This window comes from Loxodonta africana, chromosome 1, assembly GCF_030014295.1.
Source record: "Loxodonta africana isolate mLoxAfr1 chromosome 1, mLoxAfr1.hap2, whole genome shotgun sequence".
In the NCBI taxonomy this organism is placed as follows: domain Eukaryota; kingdom Metazoa; phylum Chordata; class Mammalia; order Proboscidea; family Elephantidae; genus Loxodonta; species Loxodonta africana.
The window spans coordinates 184,623,103-184,643,015 of NC_087342.1; the positions used below are offsets into that span (position 1 = coordinate 184,623,103).

A 19,913-nucleotide genomic window follows, 5' to 3' on the forward strand; every position below is an offset into this window, starting at 1 on the left:
TACATAGGCCCCCACAGTATGACAAACTGACAGGCATGTGGGGGGAAAGCACTCTACACAGGTACAATTTATCTTTGAGGTATATTACTATGAATGAGTAATATATAAATATTAGTAAGAGCTTTTATATTCCACTAAATTACTGCCTTCAGTATGGATTACACCTTAGCATAAAGGAAACAAAAATTCTCACAGCTGGACCAATAAGCAACATCATAATAAATGGAGAAAAGATTGAAGCTCTCAAGGATTTCATTTCACTTGAATCTGCAATCAAAGCCCACAGAAGCAGCAGTTAAAAAATCAAATGATGTATTGCATTGGGCAAATCTGCGGCAAAAGACATCACTGAAGTGTTAAAAATCAAAGTCACCTTGAGGACTAAGGTGTGCCTGGCGCAAGCCATGGTTATTTTCAATTGCTTCCTGTGCATGGGAAAGCTGGGCAATGAATAAGAAAGACTGAAGAACTGATGTATTTGAATTACGGTGCTGGCAAAGAATACTGAATATACCATGGACTGCCAGAATAACAAACAAATTAGTCCTGGAAGAAGTACAGCCAGAACGTTCTTTAGAAGCCAGGATGTTTAAACTTAGCCTCACGTACTTTGGACATGTTATCAGGAGGGACAAGTCCCTGGAGAAGGTACACTAGAGGGTCAGTGAAAAAGAGGAAGACTTTCACGGAGATGAGTTGACACAGTGGCTGCAACGATGGGCTCAAGCACAGCAATGACTGTGAAGATGGTGCAGTCCTGGGCAATGTTTCCTTTTGTTGTACATATGGTTGCTGTGAGTTGGAACCAACTCGATGGAACCTAACAACAACAACATATCACTGCTTAGGAAAAGGGAGGGAAATAGATTAATTTGTTTGGGTTCACACACTATATTTCTCACGTCTAAGATTAATAATATCTAATAAATTTAAACCCTCAAATGATGTCACTCAATTTGTACTTGTGTTTTTGATTCTTAAACCTGAGAGAAGTCCTCCACATTTCTGCCTATTGAAGTCTGTTAAGATGATTTTATATTCTTATTCTGGCTATGGGTACATTAGATATGCATCGTCTCATTCCTTCTTTGAAAATATTTGGTTATCAGGACCTTGATATAGACATGTGATAAAAATTATTTCAAGGCAGAGGATTGGGTCATGTCAAATATCACACAAAATATATCTTTAGCTAGGCATCAATCGCCTGTTTGTACAGTTGTTCAACCAGATATTGATCCGGCTATGTATTCCAAAACGTAAATTCTATTCATCTTGTTCCCTCTGTGAAATACGGAGAGAGACGACTTTGCAAGGTGCCACGCTCAAGGTCAGTTGCTATGTCTTTTGAATTCCATGGATATAATAGTCTAGTGAGCCTCTCCAGGAAGTAAATCAGGCTTATTAGAGAATCCATGCAGGTTCCCAGTAATTGTTATGTCCTTCTCTTTAAAATCTTGCTCAGGGGTGTCACAAGGTCACCATCAGTTTTCAATGTCACCATCTTCCTCTTTTTCAAAACCAGAACTACATCTCAGTTCCTAGCATCTGATTATTTCTCCCTTTAAAAAAAAAAAAAAAGAAATCTAAATTATTGAGAAACCTTAATTTGAGAGCTTTTTCAGTATTCAGGGATAGATTATGCTTTAGGCCAGAGGACTGAAATTTAGAGATGTTAAGTCACTGTACACAGCTGACCTAAATCTTTTGTCCAGTCCCTTCCTTCCTTAAGTGATGAAGGCTAAGAAGATAAAAATTCTCCTGCCATAACAAATTGGTTGCTTATACTGAGGGAAACAGACTATAAATACACTGACCCAGAGTCAGAAAGACCAGAGATTGAAGGCTGGTTCAGGAGCCACCTGAGCATGACATCTCAGGTGAATCTTGGTTTTCTTATTTGTAAAAAGAGATAATGCATTCCTTATAAGGCACTGTGAGTCCATAAATATACGCATTCTTCATAATATCTGACACAGTTAAGGCACTCAGTAAACAGCCACTGTTGTTATCACTGTGCTGTTGCTCAGCTTAAATATATTAAGGCCTGCCTTCCACAGGGACTACCAGAAAACCAGAAACTCTAGAATCATACTATATTAAATTCCAGAATATAAACAGATACATTTTCTCTGACCCTGTTTTTCAATGGCTGAAAATTCTCTTTGGGGATTTAATTCCTGATCAAACTTCTTTTTGTGCTTTGATATACTTTATAAGACATCTGGATTTTCAAAAGTTAACTTCCACAATCTGACGATTTTAGGTTTTTATAAACTTCTGATTCAGGTTTCTATTAAAATAATCTTATTACACTTAAATGAATTTATTCCTTCTATTAATACTGTTGCAAAAACTTTTACAATGTTCTAAAATGTTTTCACTGACTTACTCTAACGGCAGAAGAGAGGTTATGGCAGGAAGAGGACAATGTAGAGGGAGGATCCTGAAGTGACTAACACTAAAACTTTGTGTGATTTGTTCTAGCAATTCATGTCAATTTTACGATCTATTTTGCCTATTTGTTTTAACATAAAATTAGCTTTCCCCTTAGATCATTCAATAAGATTGCATGCCAGGAATATGCTCGATGTATTCTGTGGCTTCTGGTACACAGTCGTATATGAGTGCCAGTTTGAGAAATAAATCCAGTCTTTTGTTTAGATTGCATGCACCTATTAGTTATTATCACCACTACGAGCAAGTGAAACTTAGACATTTTTGGATAAAGGCATATCCATAAAAGAATCTGGATTGGAGATATTGTTCTTTTATTTTGATTCTCCTCTAGCAAAAATCATTGCATCAAAGAACATACTTAACAAAACTCACCTCTAAATTCAATAAATGAATTTGCGCCAGAAACCAAAGGGTAAGGATTACAAATCACGGACAAATCAGGCTTCAGTACTAATCTCTGCTATTGTCGTGGATGTCACAGACTGATAATTTTCACTTTAAGCTTAACGCTTTCCTTAATATTTATGTCCTATGATTTACTGTACTTACATGTAAAATTATAATACAGTGATAAAGATTGCTAAAATGGATGAAAAAGAGTCAACTCTGTAAGTTAGTATACATGGCCCCCTCCCTCATCCTTAACATTGTGCTCCATCTCTCTACTAGGAAAGCCTTCGTGAGCTCATGGGTGTGAAGAACCTAACCCTAACTGGGCAAGCGGGGAAGGTGGTTACTTCATCCCTGTTCCATAATGACCACCTGAAGACCAGCCTCCTCCCACCAAAAAAGATGACATTTTAAATGACTCAGAAATTTACTGTTATATTTTCATAAGCCACTTACTCATCAAAATGATCTATAAAATGATCTATTTTAATAGATCTCAGTGGGTGAAATTATGGGCTTGACTATGTAAGTAACAAATTTAGGTTTCATAACAATTCAACCAGTTTACTTTTGACTAAGGAACTTTTGAGGCACAAGCTTCTCCTGAGGACTAGGTAAGTTGTTTCTCTGGGCCTTCAGGCTCTTTGATAATTATTTAGAATCAAATTTGTACCGGAATTCTCCTTAACTGTTATCTTATGATTCCATCTAGCATGATAGATATGATTTTGCATTTGAAAAAGAACTCCTGGAAAAGAAAGTTTTTTCTTTTCGGAAATATTTTAATCCTATTTTGAGTGTCTGATCCTAATTGTTGTAAAACTACTTATATGTACTTCAGGTCCTTCAGGCTGAATTCAAAGCATAATAGTTTCTTTTCAAAAAGGGCAATGCTATGAGCCTTAAAACCAGAGATTATTATTATTACTTTGCTAGCTATTCTTCCAGACTCCCTATCAACTATCAATGAATTCTAAGCCAGGGTTTCTCAAGCTACTATCAAACATGGAAAAAAAAAAAAAAAAAACCCTGTAACTGTCAAGTCAATTCCGACTCATAGCGACCCTAAAGGACAGAGTAGAACTGCCCAATAGGGTTTCCAAGGAGCAGCTGGTGGATAAGAACTGCAGATCTTCTGGTTAGCAGCTGAACGCTTAACCACATGAGAAGCAAGCAAGGCTTAATAACAACTGCCCCACTACAAACTAACGCAGTGACGATGTGTAGTAACAACTGCTCCACGACTAACCAATGCAGTAACTACTTTTAATAACTAATACAATAACAACTGCTCCACTACTAACTCAGGCTATAACTATACTTCACCTTACTGAGAAACATGTTGGGAACGATATGAGACTTTTCAAAGCCATTGATTAAAGAGAGGTAGTTGTCTATAAGCAGCCCTGGCATCGCAGTGGTTAAGCACTTGGCTGCTAACCGGCAGTTCAAACCCACCAACCGCTCCACGGGAAGAAGATGTGGTAGTCCGCTCCTGTAAGGATTTACAGTCTTAGAAACCCTATGGGGCAGTTCTCTGTCCTCAAGGGTCGCTATGAGTCAGAATCGACTCTACAACAAATGGGCTTGGTTTTTTTTTTTCTTTAACTGCCTATAAGCCATGCCTGCGGGAAAAAGATGTAGCAGTCTGCTTCCACAAGGATTACAGCCTTGGATACCCTATGGGGTAGCTCTACTCTATCCTACGGTTGGTATCAACTTGATGGCAATGGGTTTTTTTTTTTTTTTTTTTTGGTTTTATGAAGCCTTGCCTATGTTTAGCCTTAGTGTACACCAATTTTATTTATAAATGGTATTTCAGAGTATGTGTTGAATTAATATTCTGGGGATTAAGAATAAATATAAAAGTCCCCTTAACAGATTAAATTGTAATACTTAATAGCGTAACTCAGTGTAACACTGTTCTAGCAGCTTTTAGTTTCAATTCTGAGTAACACCAATCTCTTAAGATTAACAAAGTGCAAGTTCTCTGGGCCAGAAAGCTAGAAAAATAGCCACCTTCCTCTATGTTAATGAGCTGGTTTTACCACACAGAACCAGAAGGCCCTCGGGTAGCAGGCCAATCTATAATTAATTTCTGTCAGAGAGAACAACTCAGTATCCTCTTACAGTCAAAACCCAAATCATCAACCCTTGGCAAGGCCCTCCTTAGCATTCAGATGAAAATACCGAACAACTCAATTCAACAGGATAATTAACTTAGTTATCTGCAGACATTTTATAGAAGTAAGAATCACTTCTATGGCATAGAATTCTAGACTTAAGCCAAGTACTTGTTCAGGCATTTGAGAAGACCCAAAGTTACTTCTTGAGGTCAGTTTACATCCTTCCATCAGGGAACCTAGCAGTTTATTTTTTTGAGAAGTAGGATGGCATTCCAACTGGATAAGCAAGAAGTCTGAGTCTTTAAATTAAAAAAAAAAAGTCATCTTTGCCAACAGTACCTCTATCTTCTAAAACATATGCTGCTCATCACAATCAAAGGCACACTCCAGGTGCTTGCCAAAGATCACAGTCACAGTGCACTGCTAGTTAGTCTCTGGAACAAACTAATCATTTATGCTTCATCATTCTCAAAACTGTCCCTCATATTGAGACATCGTTTTACCTCAATGGAGACAAAACATTTTTTAAGGATGATTTTAATATAACTTTGGCTTTTTCTGAGGGTTTGCAGAAGAAATCATCTGAAGAAAACTTCTACATATTCTACAAAATTCACCACTAAAGATATTTTTAATATTTCTTATGTAAGGAATCAGGTAATTAACATCTCTTTAAAAGTTATCAGTAAAGAACAGGAAGCTCAAAAATGAATTTTGCAAACACCCAAATAGCCTGGGTGCCTTTATGAAACTCATGATCATTTGTCCTTATTGTAAAGGTCTTTCTGTATCAATAGTCACCACAAATCCATATTGGAAGTAAATAAGGTAAAAACAGGTAGAACAACTGCACTTGAACTCCAGATCATTTCTAATTAAATAAAAGTATAATATAACGCAGCTGCCCTTGCACCCTGTCAGTTTGTCTTCCAGCTGAGTCTAGCATGGTCTGTTGGGGAGCAGGACAAGATAGTGCTTATCTCCTCATTTGTTTAACAAACATGTATTGAATACCTGAATCATGCACTCTAATGAGTACCATGATATTAAGATTACATTCCTAACCTCAAAGGACTCAAATTCTCTGGCTGCCTGTATCTCTCTCAACTCTTTCATTTCCCCTCCAAGAGAAAGCAGGGTCATTGAGTTAGGCAGCTGTTGTTGTTAGGTGCTGTCGAGTCATTTCCAACTCACAGCAACTCTATGTACAACAGAATGAAACACTGCCTGGATCTGTGCCATCTTTGCAATCATTGCTATGTTTGAGCCCATTGTTGCAGCCACTGTGTCAATCCATCTTGCTGAGGGTCGTCTTCTTTTTTGCTGACCCTCTACTTTACCAAGTATGATGTCCTTCTTCAGGGACTGGCCTCCTGTTTCTTTTGAGTTGTGCCACATCAGCAAATGAAGCTCTGGAAAGCTTTACTCCACCTGCATCATTAAGGTTGACTCTACTTTGAGGACACAGCTCTTCCCCAGTTATATTTTGAGTGCCTTCCAACCTGAGGGGCTCATCTTCCAGCACTACACTAGAAAATGTTCCACTGCTATCCATAAGGTTTTCACTGGCCAATTTTTTTAGAAGTAGATCACCAGGTCCTTCTTCCTAGTCTGTCTTAGTCTGGAAGCTCCTCTGAAACCTGTCCATCATTGGTGATATCAGTGGCACAACTGCCAGAATTACAGCAACATGCAAGCCACCACAGTACAACAAACTGACAGACACGTGGTAGTTAGGCAGACCTTGTTCAATTCACAGCTCTTACCAGCTACGTCGGAAACCCTGGTGGCGTAGTGGTTAAGTGCTACAGCAGCTAACCAAAAGGTCAGCAGTTCAAACCCACCAGTGCTCCTTGGAAACCCTATGGCGCAGTTCTACTCTGTCCTATAGGGTTGCTATGAGTTGGAATCAACTCTACAGCAAAAGTTTTTTTTTTTTTTTTTACCAGCTACATGACTTTATTTTACATGACTTTAGGCAGATTAATTAACTACTTCATCTATAAAAATAGAGAGAAAATGCCACTATTCCTATATGGTTGTCATAAAGGTTTAATGAGAAAATCTTTGAAAAAAATCATTCCGCATGGTATCTGGTATGTATCAAGTATCATTAAATACCACAGTTCGTTTCCTCTTTCCTTCCTTCCTTAGATAACTTTGGAGCCCTAGTGACACAGTGGTTAAGAGCTCAGGCTGCAAACCCAAAGGCTGGCAGTTCGAATCCACCAGCTGCTCCTTGGAAACCCTATGCAGCAGTTCTACCCTGTCCTGTAGAGTCGCTATGAGTCTGGATTGACTTGTCGACAATGAGTTTGGCTTGGTTTTGGTTTTAGCTAAAGTACTCTGATTCCTTCTAGACTCTAAGCTCCATGAGTTTAAGTACCTGGGCCTTAGAAGGTACTTAGCAAATATTTGATGCATGAGGAGTGAATGAGTAAGAATTAATTTTAGGTTCTTTGTCTCTAGGATTTTTTGCATTAAAGCTGGAAAACTCATTCACCGGAGTCTATCCTTAGGCTTTTTTGCCCCTACCTGTGCCCCTCTGCAGGTACTTGAACTGAATACTAAGCTCCATCTTGAAGTCCTTGCTCCTACTCCCAGGAATATATTATCCCTGTGATTTACTTTATGTCAGTCATTAAAGTCATATGAACTTTGTGCTACCAAGTATGCAAATTGAATGAACTAGCAATGCCTTAATTAAAAGTATATGAGTGTTAATAACAATATAAACCAATAAAAATCATTTACTTTACACCTTCAAGAGATGCAAATTGAAATTTCACATATAAACAAAATCATTCTTAACTGTAAGATTTGTTTATACTCAAGAACATATTAGGATAAACCAGCTTTCAACAATGCAAAAACCCTGTTGCTACCGAGTCTAGTCCAACTCATAGTGACCATACAGGACAGAGCAGAGCTGCCTCATAAGGTTTCCAAGGAGCAGTTGGTGGATTCCAACTGGTTAAGCCAAGATCTTAACCACTGCCACCAGGGCTCCACCTCAACAATAGTATTTCTATTTCAGTTTCATCCTTATTTTTCCCCTGTAATAAGTTCTGATGCAAAAAATTTTTTGTAATACTTTCACACTGTCAACTAAAATACTTTTGTCAGAAAAAAATGATAAAAATGATCAATAATATATTCAAACTTGAATGATACTACATGTTACCCCTAAAATAAAACATTTTATTCTGTTTTTATGTTTTTCCAATTTCTCCTTCATTCAGGAAAATGGAAAAATTTCACAGTACCAGGAAACCCTGGTGGTGTAGTGGTTAAGAGCTACACCTGCTAACCAAAAGGTTGGCAGTTCAAATCCCCCAGGTGCTCCTTGGAAACTCTATGGGACAGTTCTACTCTGTCCTATAGGGTTGCTGTGAGTCAGAATCGACTTAATGGCAACGGGTTTGGTTTTTGGTTTTAAACAAGGCAAATTGTATCATCATTTAAATAACCACTTGAATCTCTAGAAAGAACGAATTAATAACTACAGTAAAACCTGTGAAAGGCAGAACTCATGAAAGGCAAAAACCTGTTAGAGAAAGAAAATACAAATATTTTCCACTAATAAAGAGCGATAGAAAAGTGGTAAGACTATATACCCTGTCAAAGGCAGAAAACTTGCAAGACCCAGAAAAACATGACAGTCCCACAGAGTTCCAGCTCTCACAGTGTTTCACTGTATAAGATGAGTTTTTGTATGTGGCATATTAAAACTAGCCAGAAAATAATAAGCTGGAGAAGTTTATATATTATGATTAGAAGAATGAATCAATGTATCTTTCCTAAATTTAGGCTGCTACTAATTTTAATATGAGGAATACTATCATTTGGATATTATTGATCAATTTTTATTTTTTTAAGGGAAAATACGACAACATCTAAAGAGAGAACTGTAGTAAACATGTTTTAAGAACTCTTACATTAAGATTGGTGTAATGGCAGAAATTTGAGATCTGTGGCTATGATTTTTAAAAGTACATTTTAAAAGGTATAGCGCAAGATTATAATTTTGTACTTTTTTGTTTTTAATGTTGATTTGTAATATATGAATCAGTTCTAAAATGATATTCTACACAAAAGTTTGTAAAAAAGTGAGATAAAATCTTATTGAAAGAACAAAAATAAAATTTAAAATATACAAGAAAACTTTAAAGTTCCAGTATCTTAGCAATCACTCAATGATAGTCTAATCTTTTTCTCTTACAAGTAAGGAAGCTAAGTAACCTGTTCTAGATAATCTGATAACTCCATTAGATTCACTCTGCTTCCTCACAGAGTTCCCATGGCCCATGGGACACATTTATGTCACTGGGCTGTGGTCTTAGGCCAGCCTTCCCTTACAGCAACATCTTGTCCACTACTCTAAAAGGTCTTTGTGCTTAGTCCTTTTAAATACACCAGGCCTGCCCCATCAGCCCCCTCCCCTGAATAATAATTGTTGCCAAGAATCAACAAGGGACCTGGGCATTGTACAAATCTAGTGTCACTAAAGTCTACTTTCCTGTCTTCCGTTATTAGATTCTGGAAGAATCTTAATTCTCATTCTTGAAAAGGAAGAGAAAGGCTGAAGGGGTGGAAGGATGGAGGGATGCAGAAGGGAGGGAGAGACAGGAACACTATCCGTTCTCTCTCTCATATTACAGCTGAAGGTAAGTCCATAGGTTTTTGAAGATAGCTGAATTTACTTATGACAACAAGGCAGGACAAGAGTATTACGAGAGAGAACAAACCTACAAATAGAAACATAATTTTTCCATCACCTTAATTTTCATACTTAGTTCTTTCAGTAATATCAGAGCTACTACAGAGCTATCCTATCAAATATCTGCATAACCTTGAGGAAATCACTAGATCCTTAGGCCTGTTTTCTCATTGTGAAAATAAATGGACTGAACGCATTGGTCTCCAAGGTCCACTTATATTGGAATACCATCTCCTTTATGTTCTAGATTCAGTTATAAGGCAGATGGAACATAGACTCATCTGCCTGCCCTTTAAGGCAGTGGTCTCTAAGACACAGAATATATTACAATTAATTAGGGGAGTAGGAACAAGATCTTAAAACTTTTAATTTATATATTTTTAATCCAGCTTTGCTAGCCTTTAGTTTCCTAACGGACAGCGGTGCCCTCACTTGGATCATGGGAAAAGGAGGGCTCCCAAGTTGTTGGCAGAGATACCCTCTTTCTTTGTTAATTTTCAACATACAGCACATTACTTGTGCTCAGTTATGGGGATTTACAGGTATTAGTAAATCCTTACCAAACAGACAGAAGCCATGATGGCACAGTGGTTAAAGCACTCAGCTGCTAACTGAAAAGTCAGTGGCTTGAACCCACCAGCCACTCCTCAGGAGAAACATGTGGCAGTCTGCTTCCGTAAAGATTACAGCCTTGGAAGCCCTATGGGGCAGTTCTACTCTGTCCTATAGGGTTGCTATGAGTCAAAATTCACTCGAAGGCAACAGGTTTGGTTTTCTGGGGTTTGATAACTGCAATGGACTGAATTGCGTCCCCCCAAAATATGTGTCAACTTGGTTAGGCCATGTATGGTTATCCTCCATTTTGTGATTTTCCCGTGTGTTATAAATCATAATCTCTGCCTGTAGTTAAGGAGGGTTAGGGTGGAATGTAACACCCTTGCTCAGCCCACATCCCTGATCCAATGTAAAGAGAGTTTCCCCGGGGTGTGGCCTGTACCACCTTATATCTTATAAGAGATAAAAGGTAACAGAAGCAAGCAGAGAGTTGGGGACCTCATACTAACAAGAAAACAGGACCAGAAGCAGAGCTCTTTGGACCTGGGGTCCCCGCGTCTGAGAAGCTCCTCGACCAGTGGAAGACTGATGATGAGGAATCTTCCTCCAGAGCCAACAGAGAAGGCCGTCCTCTGGAGCTGACACCCTGAATTTGGACTTTTAGCTTACTTTATTGTGAGAAAATAAGCTTCTCCTGGTAAAGCCATCCACTTGTGATATTTCTGTCATAGCAGCACTAGATGACCAGATAGACAAGAGGTTTAAAAGGATTTCTGTAAAATAATCTCGGATAAAAAACAATGTCAAAGCACACAATACAGGAGAGGTCAGCACACCTGGACTAAACCAAAAGTAAAGAAGTTTCCTGAATAAACTGAATACTTCAAAGGCCAGCACAGCAGGGGCGGGAGTTTGGGGACCATGGTTTCAGGGGGCATCTAGGCCAACTGGCATAATAAAATCTATTAAGAAAACATGCTGCATACCACTTTGGAAAGTGGCGTCTGGGGTCTTAAATGCTAGCAAATGCCCATCTAAGATGCATCAATTGGTCTCAACTCACCTGGAGCAAAGGAGAACGGAGAACACCAAAGACACAAGGTAATTATGAGACCAAGAGACAAAGAGGGCCACATAAATCAGAGACTCTATCAGCCTGAGACTGGAAGAACTAGATGGTGCACAGCTACAACCGATGACTACCATGACAGGGAACACAAGAGAGGATCCCTGAGGGGGCAGGAGAGCAGTGGGATACAGACCTCAAATTCTCATAAAAAGACCAGACTTAATGGTCTGACTGAGACTAGAAGAACTCGGAAGTCATGGTCCCCAGACCTTCTGTTAGCCCAAGAGAGGAACCATTCCTAAAGCCAACTCTTCAGACAGGGATTGGACTGGACTATAGGATAGAAAATGGTACTGGTGAGGAGTGAGCTTCTTGAATCAAGTAAACACATGAGACTATGTGAGCAGCTCCTGTCTGGAAGGGCGATGAGAAGGCAGAGGGAGACAGAGCCCAGCTGAACGGACAAAGGAATACAGGATGGAGAAAAGGGGTGTGCTGTCTCACGAGGGGAGAGCAACTAGGAGAATATAGCAAAAAAAAAAAATTTTTAAGCAAGGCGTATATAAATTTTTGTGTGGGGGACCAACTTGATTTGTGAACTTTCACTTCAAGCACAACAAAAAGTAAAAAAAAATTTATACACACACACACACAAAATAATGTCAATAATGCAAACATAGGCTAATAAACAAGAAATGGCAGAGTTGACTATCTAGTTAGACCTGAAGAGAAGTAGTTCTCCCAAATCTAAATTATCAGGAACTATTAAAAGCATCAACTGTCCTTAATTCTAAGCCTTTTCCTCAGTATACAATGTGTTTTGGGGTATTTCCAAATAACAACAGTACAAATACAAAAATTATGAACACATACCATACATATATTGCCAAAATTTTTTACTGATACAAGTATATGACCAACAAAGTTTCAAGCCCTCATTTACAGGAAAGTGGATGTTACTGCTAATGGATGCACCATGGCCCAGCACAAAAGCGTGAGCGTTAGAGTCACACAGACCTGTGTTAAATCACAGCTCTGACATACAACTAGTTGTGTGGTGTACAGTAAGCCTGTGAGGCTCGGACTTTTAATCCGTAAAGGTGCAAAGGAGCGCCTGGTGGATTTGATCGCTATAGGGTCGCTATGAGTCGGAATCAACTCGACGGCCCTGGGTTTGGTTTGGTTTTTTTTTTTTTAAGGTGTGAAAACAATAGCCATTTCATAGGGTTGCTGTGGGACCTGAACAAGAATACTTGGTATGTGTAGGTCTCAATAAATATTTATTTTCTCTTACCTTTAATTTGCCCAAAACACATGTGTTTGAGAAGTAAGGAAAAGCAAGTTAAGAACACAGCGTAGGATATTCTCCCAATTTACAAACCGCATTACTTGTTTCTGCGGGGCTACAACACAATGTAATAATTTGCCTTACTATGGAATTTACCCACATTAACTCAATTTAAGAATTGAATTCCAAAAAAACCAAACCCACTGCCACTGAGTAGATTCCAACTCACAGTGACCTTGCAGGACAGAATAGAACTGACCCATAGGGTTTCCAAGGCTGTAATCTTTACGGAAACAGGCTGCCACATTCTCACATGCTAAGGAATACCTAGTGCATTTGAACCACTGACCTTCCAGTTCGTAGCTGAGTGCTCTAACCACTGCACCACCAAGATTCCTTGCAAGAATTGAATTAGCGACTTTTATTTCACTTACCACATTAAAATCTAAATTTTTTTCAATCCATGATTTTGCATCTTGAAATTCATCTTTCATTCCCATAATAAAGAGTGTATCCAGGGCATCGACTATCGTTGCTCCTTTGATGTTACCTGAAAATATCAGGAAAATATTTATTCAATAAAACATGCTTTTGACAGATACACACATGCAAATTGACCACACCTTGGAAAAAAGGAGGTGTGTGATACTGAATTCATTATTAAGCAGTAATACTGAACACAGTCTAAAATTCTTTCAGAGGAAGAAAATATAAAACCTTAACCAAAACCAAAAACGAAAATTATCACAGGCTAGAGGCTGATACATTAATCTTTAAAGTTTCTCCTGAGTTGTAGAAACAAATCTCTTAGAAATTTCATTTGTGATTGCATTCTCTAGCAAGAAAATAACAGACCTAAAACAAAGCAGCAATACTCATATTAATTTTAATGTAATTACACAAAGTGCACCTGTGGAAAACTGGCCAAATATAATTAGATCTAAATTTGCTTAGTGATAGCTCTAAGAAACCATTACTCTAAAATGAAATTCCATCTCCTCTGTGAAGCCCTGGTTGATTTCTAACGCTCTACTCAACTACCCAGCCCCTGGCTTTGTGGTTTTTTTTCTCTGAACCCCCTTGACATGAAGACTTGAGATTGTTTAGGTGGTCATCACTTTTATGTCATGTTATAATTACACATATCCTTGTCTTTTAGACTGTAAACTGCTTTAGAACAAAGAGGTCATTCTTGTTCATCTCTCTGTCCCTCATGGTGTCCTCACAATCGTGCTGGTGATGCCCATTGATTGACTGCTCGAAGTGTAGGTGCTGCACTTCCTACAGATAAGTGGTGTTCTAGATAATCCACGATCAAGTTTCAAAATATCAATGTAAACTATTTTATAGGCATACCCCTTTAAAATATCAAATTGAGAAATTACCATTAGAAAATTACAATAGAGTATTTAAAATATTTAATTCTCTAAAACATGTATTCTAAATGTTATCTAAAGAGAAAAAAATTGACATTTTTCATTTTATCTAACTTTCTTTAAATATAATTTTTTGGATGGAAACCCTGGGTGGAGTAAATGACTAACGAGGCTGGCTGTTAACCAAAAGGTTGGCAGTTCAAGTCCACTCAGAGGTGCCTCAGAAGAAAAGCCTGACGATCCACTTCTGAAAAATCAGCCATTGAAAACCCTACAGAGCACAGCTCTACTCTGACATACACGGGGTCGCCATGAGTCAGAATCAAGTTGACCACAATTTTTTTTTTGTTTGTTTGTTTTTTGGAAAGAACTATGGATTCAAGAGGATAGAAGGAGATATTTTAAAGTGGGTATACTGAAATATGGTATCAGCTTCAGATTTTTGGAGTCCTAGTGGCGCGATGGTTAAGAGCTTGGCTACTAACCAAAAGGTTGGCAGTTTGAATCCACCAGCCGCTCCTTAGAAATCCTACAGGGCAGTTCTATTCTATCCTATAGGGTCGCTATGAGTCAGAATTGACTTGATAGCAATGGGTTTCGTTTGGTTTTGGTTATTTGCTATTCACAAATAAGGAACTTGATTAAGGAGTGGGGCAAATAAGTCATTTAAATGTTTTCTTCATCTGTAAAAAGGAAAACTTTATAATTATTTTTAACAAGCTCCAATATATTGGTTTAGCATAATAAGAAAGTCTTCACATATTCTATTTTAATTTGAAGATAGAGTGAGATAAATACCACTTAAATTATTAATGTTTCATTTCCTTATACTAATACCTGAAGCTCTTTTTTTTTTAACAGAACAAGTTCTTATATAGATTATAGAAAGCCAACGAAAATATGTTTAAAAAAATAAGGTAAGAAAGAGGATGTTTTTAATGCTTGATAATAATTTTAAAACTATCAATGTTTGCATTAACAGAGAGCCAAATGATCTTTTTTATAAAGATTATGGTAAATCACATAACTGATTTCTTAATGGTATAAGAAACTTTCATTAAGAGAAAAGCAAAAATTGAATTAGATTTTTTAAAAGTTATAACAGAAAATAAGAAAATAAAAATGACAAAACATCAGGTCCCAGCATTCTTAAATATTCATGGGTCACCTAAAACAAACTCATTACCATTTTATCCCAGTCATAAGTAGGTGATTTTCTGGTTGAGAGCCAAAAACTTGTGGTTTGAATTAAGTGAAATTTTAATATGTTGAAAATAAAAGATTAATAGGGGTAATTCACATTTCAGTAGCCAATTAGATTCAATATTGGCTGAACTTTTCCTCAGTAACCTTTGGTAAATGGGAGATATTTGCCAAAGGGGGACCTGACGGCCATTAGGGAAGTTCAGCAGTAGCAGGACTACTGCAGCCTAAAGGATGGGGGGAAAAAAGAAAGAAAGGGAGACAGGGAGGGAAGGAGGGTAGAAGGGAAGAAAGAGAATGAGGAAAGAACACATGTGAAAGACAAGGGGCAAGGTAAAAGGAAAAAAAAAAAAAAGACTGTATGGAAAAACAAATGGGAAATGGGAGTATGCCAAGGACAAGTTTTAACATATAGATCATGGGAAATACAAAGAGTAAAGCAAAACAACAACAAAAACACACAAAACACCACACATATACATACATGACCTTCTAACTTTAAACACTTCTCTTTGTCCTTAATAAACACAATCCCATGATGTAAAGAACTGAGATGGAAATAGCAATCTGTGCATTTGAGATCCTGGGAGTGGCTGCTGTACTTGGGTTTACTGGCCAGGGTTTCCCAAGGTCTCTGATTTGGCATTAAGTTTCAGAGTTTCTTTCTTTGAGTCCTTCCCCTCATCACCCATGTTAACTGGTCACCATGTCCTGAAAACATACTTTAGAAATATCTGAAATCAGTTCTACCACCACTGCTCCAGGTTGAAGCTTTCTTCATCTCCAAACTGTATCACTGTGATTGGCCACCCAGCCTCCTTACTTCACTCTATTCCCAGCTCTCTCTCTCTGTCCTTGCAGCCTCCTGCAATGCCCTTCTCCCTACCTGAGATCCTCCTCATCCTTTCATATGAATATCTACAAAGCCACCTTGTGCTCTGATAACTCATAATTTACACATATATCTTTTATACTAGGTCAGGAGCTTTGCAAAGGCTGTTACTGTTTTTAATAACTCCAGTGAGGGAGTTGAACACATGGAAGGTGCTAAAAAAAAAAGTGAAAAACATACTGTAGCGAGGAAAACCCTCAATGTAGATGGACTGACACAATAGCCTCAACAATGGGCTCAAACTTAACAAGGATCATGGGGATGGTACAGGAATGGACAATGTTTCATTCTGTTATACATAAGGCTGCCATGAGTTGGAGCATACTCAATGGTAACTAACAAAGACACAAACTCTGGTGCTAGCCACCTTGAGGTTCAAGTCGCAGCTCAGCCAGCTAGTAGGTGGGAAACCTGGGCAAGCTATTTTCTGAGCTTCATTTTCTCATCTATAAAATGTGTATAATAAAGAGGTTAAGTGACATTACGCACAAATGGCACTTCTAAGTGCTCAATAAATGTCAGCTAATACAGTAATTTATTGTACGAACTGATAGAATACAACACCTTCAGTTAAACCTTGGAAAGACATGTTTTCTATGGTGAACTCAGAAGTCACAAAATAACACTCCATCCTCTTCATCATGTTACTTACAGTCAAGACTTCTGGGAGTGAGAAATCAAGTATGGTGAGAAGAGACTGGGTGGCTCTGCGACACAAAGGGTTCATCTAACTATTCTGTTTCTTAGCTTCCCTTTCTCCACATGGGAACAGTTATTAATACTCACATTACCAATTGCAGAGGGTTGCTGTGAGGACCAAATGTAATAACACACGCGAGAATGGATAAAGGGAAGTGCAAATAACTGACCTAATCCATCCTCACTTTCTCTTCCATGGCACAAAAAAGAGAAACGTAGAGCCAAAGTTAAGAGCCACTGAGATACAGTGAAGTTCACCATGCTGATTGCCTTGGTTAGCTTATCTATAAACACACAGCTTTTACCTTACGGGGAGAGCTAACCAAATGCTCCTACGTGGGGAATCATGCTGGGAGTCAAAAACTGTGATGCTAAACCCCATATCCATTAAATGAGTATCTCTGGCGGTACAGTCCAGGCATCAGTATTTTTATTAAAGTTACGTAGATGATGCTACATGCAGCCACTGCTCTGTGTGAAGGACACACTAAGCACAGTCACCGCAGACATTATCAGGTGTGCAAGTTTCCTAGCAACACAGCCTGCAGGATCACTGTATTACACAAACGTCTCCACCACCCACAAGTTCAGCGTCCATTGGCGAGAAGTTACTGTTACTACGAAATGAAAGCATATTCTACTCACCAAACAAACTGCTTGAATGGCCTTCTTTTGATATAGGTTTCAGTTCATTTAATCCCCAAGCGTAACGTTTATAATTATACCAAGCATGTTTCATCATCTGAGAAAAGAAATGAAAACTGGGTTATAATTTAAATTTGAGGTGTTTCTGCTATAAAGCAGATCATATACCGAAGACCTGAAGGTTAAACATATTAGAATTCATTGCTTAGTTAAAAGGGTGATGATTAATTAATACTGATGATGACATCAATAAATAAGAACATACACATACACACGCACACAAATCACCCTTTCATGTTTACAAATGTGAGATTTTCTGAGTCTGTTTAATTCTTTTTAATATAAATATTTCCAAAATCAGCTCCCAACAACAGAAATTTTCCTTATCCTAAAAGAATTCCTACATTTACAATTTCATTCTCGTAACATGAAATCTATAAAAACTCTGTATTTAAAATTCCTATTGTCCACAAGGCTCTTCCTACTTTGTTGATTCCACAGTGTAGAGACTATTCAAGGTTACCACTTTAAACACTTTGATGTATGTTGATTAAATGCATATAGAACAGTAGTTGCAAGAAATAAAAAATGAAATTATGGTTATGCCTTTGTCTCGAAAAACTTCATCTTATTTTAATATGATCAATCTTTAACTGTATGTGTGTATACATGCATGTGTGAAGGCTGATCACGAATATTCTCAGTCTACAGTCCTTTAAAGGCCAAACCTCTCTGCCACAAATCGGTCCAGTATTTTTTTTTCAGTGTCTCAAAAAATACATTATTTGTATTTACATTTTCAAAAAGGGCTGGGGGCCCTTCAACTGCCTAGAACTTATTTATACCACTATCCCCACTGTAATCAAAATATGGGCAGGATCTGAAAATATTCTAATCTGATTCTGTATTTTAAAATATCTTAAAAAGCACCATGTAAAGTCATAAATACTATACAAGGGCTAAGTATCACTAAAATCTTCAGTGAGATTAACACTTCAATGCTAATAAATCTTTACATGTCTCTGAAAACAAAATGAATATCTATCTTTGACCAATTTATATCCTATCTTCCTGCACCACCACTATTACTCCCACTGATAGCCACCAAGAATCTTTAGGATCTGTTGGGTACTCTGCTACGTGCTGTACATTCAGCATTACACTCAATCCTCACTACAACCCTACAAAAATAGGTTTTATTACCATCATTTTGTAGTTGAAGAAACTGATACTTGGAAGTTAAAAATAAACAAAACTGACTCAAAGTTATGAAATTTCTCTGTGACAGAGGAGTCAGGGTTTATTGCCATCCTGGCCTCACTCCACAGCCCATGGTATTAACCAACACGCGTCATCATTTTCCTTTAATGAGTCAGCAACAGAATCTCCCTTTAATGAATCAGATTGTTGATTTTCCAACAAACAAGAGAATATGCATAAGGGAGTGTTTTCAAGATTTTCTCCTTACAAATTAACTTCACTGAAAAGCATAATTGATTTGAGGGTCAGATGATCTGATTTATAATTCTTACTCTGCTGATGATTAATCACATACTCATGGATGAATCAGTTTTTCTGTGGATGAGTCTGTTTGTTCTTTGTTTTTTTTGAGACTCCCTTTCCTTACCTGAAAAATTGGGATAATTGTTCCTTACAGGGTGTACGTAAGGACGCCCGTGTGATTACACCCAGCACACTGCTTGGCACATGGCAGGCACTCACACATCTACCGAATGTTAAACCTATACTGAAACCAATTAGATTCACACCACAAAAAATCAAAATCAATGAGCCTCTAAAAGGCTAGGTATATGAAATCCACAAAATATCCTACTAAATGCATTACATTTGGTAAACTCTTCATTCTCATAAATTTCCAAAGATACTTTATAAATTGAAACGCTTTTGGAGTACACCTGATATAACAGGGAAAAAAATGTTATGATGATTTGTTTCAGCTTCAAATCTGAATGAAAATCAGTGCCCTTGCCTATGAACAACTCAGATGGCATAAAGCTTTCCTACACAGGAGCATGTTGCCTTTCAAAAAAAAGAAAAATTCATTAATATAATGTACCACTAGTACAGAATCTCCTGAAGTTACCTGTATAAAAAAAAAAAATTTTGGTAGCATATATTAACTAACTTTTCTTATCTTTTTTCCCCAAGGGAAAATCTGACACTAATTGCTTAGCTTCTTACATTTCAAAAGTTGCTTTGACACGTTTCTCAAATGGGTTCCACGTCCCATGGGATTTCTATGAGTTAAAGTTAGAAAAGAAAAAAAAAGTGATTTAGTCAAAATGTCCTGAAAGGTACATCAGGAGTGGCCCCTCTAGGAATCTACAAAGCAATGTGGAGCAGGCACACTGTTAACTGATTCCAGTGGTTAGTCACCTCTGGAAATAATTTACCATATTAAAGCTAACTACATGACATTGTATTTGCAAAGAATAACAGTGACACTGAGCTCACAAGCTACAGATAAAA

General features: G+C 37.7%; 1 protein-coding gene across 1 annotated transcript in view; it reads right to left on the bottom strand.

Annotated features, from left to right (window-relative positions):
• Positions 1–19,913, bottom strand: part of MAN1A1 (mannosidase alpha class 1A member 1) — a 182,523-nt gene that overhangs the window by 118,750 nt on the left and 43,860 nt on the right. The window contains exons 2-3 of the mRNA XM_064290347.1: positions 17,424–17,520; positions 13,043–13,158 (exon numbers count right to left, since the gene is read on the bottom strand). Coding sequence (XP_064146417.1) covers positions 13,043–13,158; positions 17,424–17,520 — 213 coding nt within the window. The remainder of the gene's footprint in view (positions 1–13,042; positions 13,159–17,423; positions 17,521–19,913) is intronic.